This window comes from Microtus ochrogaster, chromosome 19, assembly GCF_000317375.1.
Source record: "Microtus ochrogaster isolate Prairie Vole_2 chromosome 19, MicOch1.0, whole genome shotgun sequence".
In the NCBI taxonomy this organism is placed as follows: Eukaryota; Metazoa; Chordata; class Mammalia; order Rodentia; family Cricetidae; genus Microtus; species Microtus ochrogaster.
In genome coordinates, this window is record NC_022021.1 from 6132176 (window position 1) to 6135959 (window position 3784).

General features: G+C 42.1%; 1 protein-coding gene across 2 annotated transcripts in view; it reads right to left on the reverse strand.

Moving 5' to 3' along the window:
* The window catches only part of Ap3b1 (adaptor related protein complex 3 subunit beta 1), a 201626-nt gene that overhangs the window by 147359 nt on the left and 50483 nt on the right, over positions 1 to 3784 (reverse strand). For both annotated transcript variants that reach the window (XM_005356483.2, XM_026783761.1), the window contains exons 4-5: positions 2633 to 2728; positions 1941 to 2101 (exon numbers count right to left, since the gene is read on the reverse strand). In XM_005356483.2, coding sequence (XP_005356540.1) covers positions 1941 to 2101; positions 2633 to 2728 — 257 coding nt within the window. The remainder of the gene's footprint in view (positions 1 to 1940; positions 2102 to 2632; positions 2729 to 3784) is intronic.

The following is a 3784-nucleotide window of genomic DNA, read 5'->3' on the forward strand; positions in this document are numbered from 1 at the left end:
CCACAGAGAAACCCTGTCTCGAAAAACCAAAAAAAAAAAAAAAAAGAATGAGTTCCAGGACACCCAGGACTATACAGAGAAACCCTGTCTCAAAACACACAGAAAGAGAGAGAGAGAAAGAGAGAGAGAGAGAGAGAGAGAGAGAGAAACGCTGAGGTGTTCTAAGAGAACAGTGAGGTTTCCAGACACAGACATCTTAGTAAGATGGGGTGGGTTTTCTAGTCAATGAGTTACCTTTTACCTTTCCCCTCTAAGGTGCTCATGTTAACTAAACCAGGTGTTAATCACTTCCAAAGCCAGCTGCAGAACTCTAAGGAAGTAGCTGAAAGTATCTGATTGGAAATTCCCTTTTTATCTCAAGGAGGAAAAGTAAAAGACAGTAAGTGGTTTTTAAACTATAGTTGTGTAACTGCCAAAAACAAAGAGCACCTTTAGAGGTGTTCTAAATTACCTTAGCCTGCTAACATACAGGCATTATGAGGCTGCCACCTAAGCCCAAGGGCAAGCGGGGCCAGACTATGTGAAGCACCTGACAGAGAAGAAGCAGCAGTGCTAAGGACCCTCACAGCAGGGGACAAAGAGTGGGCAGTGAGCTGCTGCCTGGCCACCAGGTGCACTTTTAAACCATTACTGCAATTTTACATTTCTTTCAAAAAGTTTTATTGTGTGCATTTATGAAAGGGGGGGGAAGTTTCCATGTGTCATAACGTGCATGTGGCAAATGCGGTTGATTTTCACCTTAAAAATATGAATGCTATTCACTCTGCTGATTTCATGCATGTAACTTGTTTGACACAACACTGAGAGCCCACCAGAAACAAAAGTGGTAGCTTGCAGAGAGATAAAACAGCAACACATTATGATACATAACTTGTACTACATAGTATTTTTTCCAAAGAGATCATGATATTTGTTAAAGCTGTCAATAGCATATAATTTAAAATCACTGAATGGGGAAGAGATGGCTCAGCAGGTAAGAACCCTGGGTCCCAAGCTCAACTTTCAGCACCCACATAGCTGTTCACAACTGTAACTCTAGTACCAGGGGATCCAATGCCCTCTTCTGGCCTCCATGGGTACTATATGCATATGAAGCACAGAGATAAATGTAGGCAAAACACCCAGACACATAAAAGTTAAAAAAAAAAAAAAGTTAGACACTATATAGCAAGACCCTGGCTCAAAACAAAAAAATACAAAAAAAAGTATGTAATAAAATAGCTCTGGGCAAGAATCACACTCCACAGAGTGAGCAGCGAAACAAAGGTGGAAAAAAAACAAAGAGAGTTATAAGCAAACACATAAAATTCTACTCTGTAGTAAACAAGGGGATTTCTCTCCTCCCCCACCCCTGCATGCCACGTATGTGAGTGTGTGGCTGCATGCACCTGCATATACATATTCTTAGGCCAGGGAGGACGCTGGTGTCTTCTTCAATGGTTCTATGCCCTACTACCTTGAGACAAGGTGTCTCACTGAACCATCCGCTGCTCACCACTGCTCAGGCTGGCTCCCAGCACCTCCTATCTCTGCTCTCCGGAGCCGCACGACGCTGGCTACATTTACAGGCACCTGCAGACATAGCTATGTAAACCTTGGGTGCTGGAGTCTGTACTCAGGCACTGGAGCTTCATGGCCTCTAGTCATCTCCCAGCCCTCCGTTATCTGACAACACATTATCTACATACATGTGCATGTAGAAGACACATTATACAAATGAGAATTCAAACTCTGATTAAAGTTATGAAACCTGAAGTAAAGAGAGGCCCTAATAAGCTCAGAAGAAAAAGTTCTCAGAGGATCTCTATAAGCAACACAAAATCAACAATTATTTGTAGGGAAAAAACACACACAGCCAAATTCATTTACTTAGAAAAACAAGCCTTTACAACAGTCTGTGTAATACCACGTATGCCTACTGTAATCAACAAAGCATATACCTGTACAACTTCTGTATAGCATGGGCTGCATTCTTCCTGACATACGGTGACAGGTCAGCCGAAGCCTCCTTAATAGCCAGCATCATGATAGGCACAATAATTGGTACTCTAATACTTGACAGAACTCTCAAGGCACTTGCACGGATTAGTTGATTTGGGTCCTAAAACAGAGTGAAAATACTCATCAAATTTTCAAGTTCATTCTTTCCAGAGCATCTGCATGATACAGTTAGCAGGTGATACAGCGCCAATCCACACAGCAGAAGAGCCTTTGAAAACAGACATCATTGTCAGGAAACAGCGAGAAAAGGAAAGGGAATGTGTCTTTTCTGTAGTGGTTTATTAAAGTGTGGTACAATTCTAGCTGACTACCACTACATATACTAGACTTTAATCTTCCATTGTAAACCCATCACAACTTTAAATGTGTTCTTTAAAACTGTCCCACTGTCTTATCGCTACACTTTCAACCACCAGTAGGTACAGCAATAAGCAGTCCTCCTATATACGACAATGATCTGTGGCAAGATTCCGCGTGGGTATACAGAGATCATTTTCCAAGGCCACTGAGTCTGCGCTCTGGGAGGCCCCTTAACTCCTCCAAGCCACAGCTAGGCAGGTAGTAGATTATTGTCCCGTTTCTTTGAAGGACACTCCTCCAACTGTGCAGATGCCTTGTCGCTCCCACTTACCTTCAGAGCTCGCTGGAAAGTGCTAATGGACAGGAGCGCCAGGTCCTGCTGTTCCTCAGCATATCGGACGAGGTAAACATACACCAACTTCTTGATCTATTTGGAGGGGAAAAAAAGTCATTCACTCCCACCAGGATGAAAATTCAAAACTCAATATTTTATAAACCAAAATCCATTCTCAATTTTCCTCAAACAAGTAACTGAATCTGGTCACAGCTTAGCCTGTAAAAATAGATGCTATTTTGTATGATAATGAAAGCAAGCGAAAAAGTCTGTGAAGCAAGTATTTTTTGTAGCAAAATTCTGTCAATGTATCTCTTCCTTTCACATTGAGTTTGTTTAATGTCTCAGAAAAAAATGTATAATATGAAATATCAACTGGCCAAAAAAAGTTGGAAATCAAAGGCCTTCACCATCTGGTACTGAAGCTTACATTTCAACATCTATCAAATAGCACCAACTCCTTTAATGGTAGCAGTCACATTCCAATGTATATTACATGATAGTTTCAGCTTAATAGAATAATATGTGAGAATAATACCAATTTAATGTAATAACAATTCCAAAGAGACAAGACTGGTCAGTGTTCTGGAAAAACCTTTAAAGACAATTTAATGAGGTTTGCAGCTCTTCCTTCACCCCATCGGTGGTGGGAGGAGGAGGGAGAAGTGGAGGAGGATCTGGTGGTGATCGAGAAGGATGCAGGGGTAGTGGTGATAACAAGAACCCGGGATTTTGTACATGCTAAGCACATACTATTGCCAAGTCACTCTCTCAGTCCCCAGTTCCTCTTGATATAATGTGGTTATAAGTTCCTTCACTATGTTGTTTGTTCCCTCAGAAACATACCCTATTGTCTGTTTCTTAATAAAATAAAATAAGGTCTAAGCAGAACAAACTAGGAAAGAACTCTGCTCCTGGTGAAGCCTCCATTAAAACAACAAAGGATTAAAACTATCCACATTCCCGAGCGCAGTGCCGGGAAGCCCTGCTGTATCCACTTTCCCAAGGGCAGTGGCGGGAAACCCACTGTATCTGCTTTCCCAAGGGCAGTGGCGGGAAACCCACTGTATCTGCTTTCCCAAGGGCAGTGGTGGGAAATCCACTGTATCTGCTTTCCCAAGGGCAGTGGCGGGAAATCCGCTGTATCTG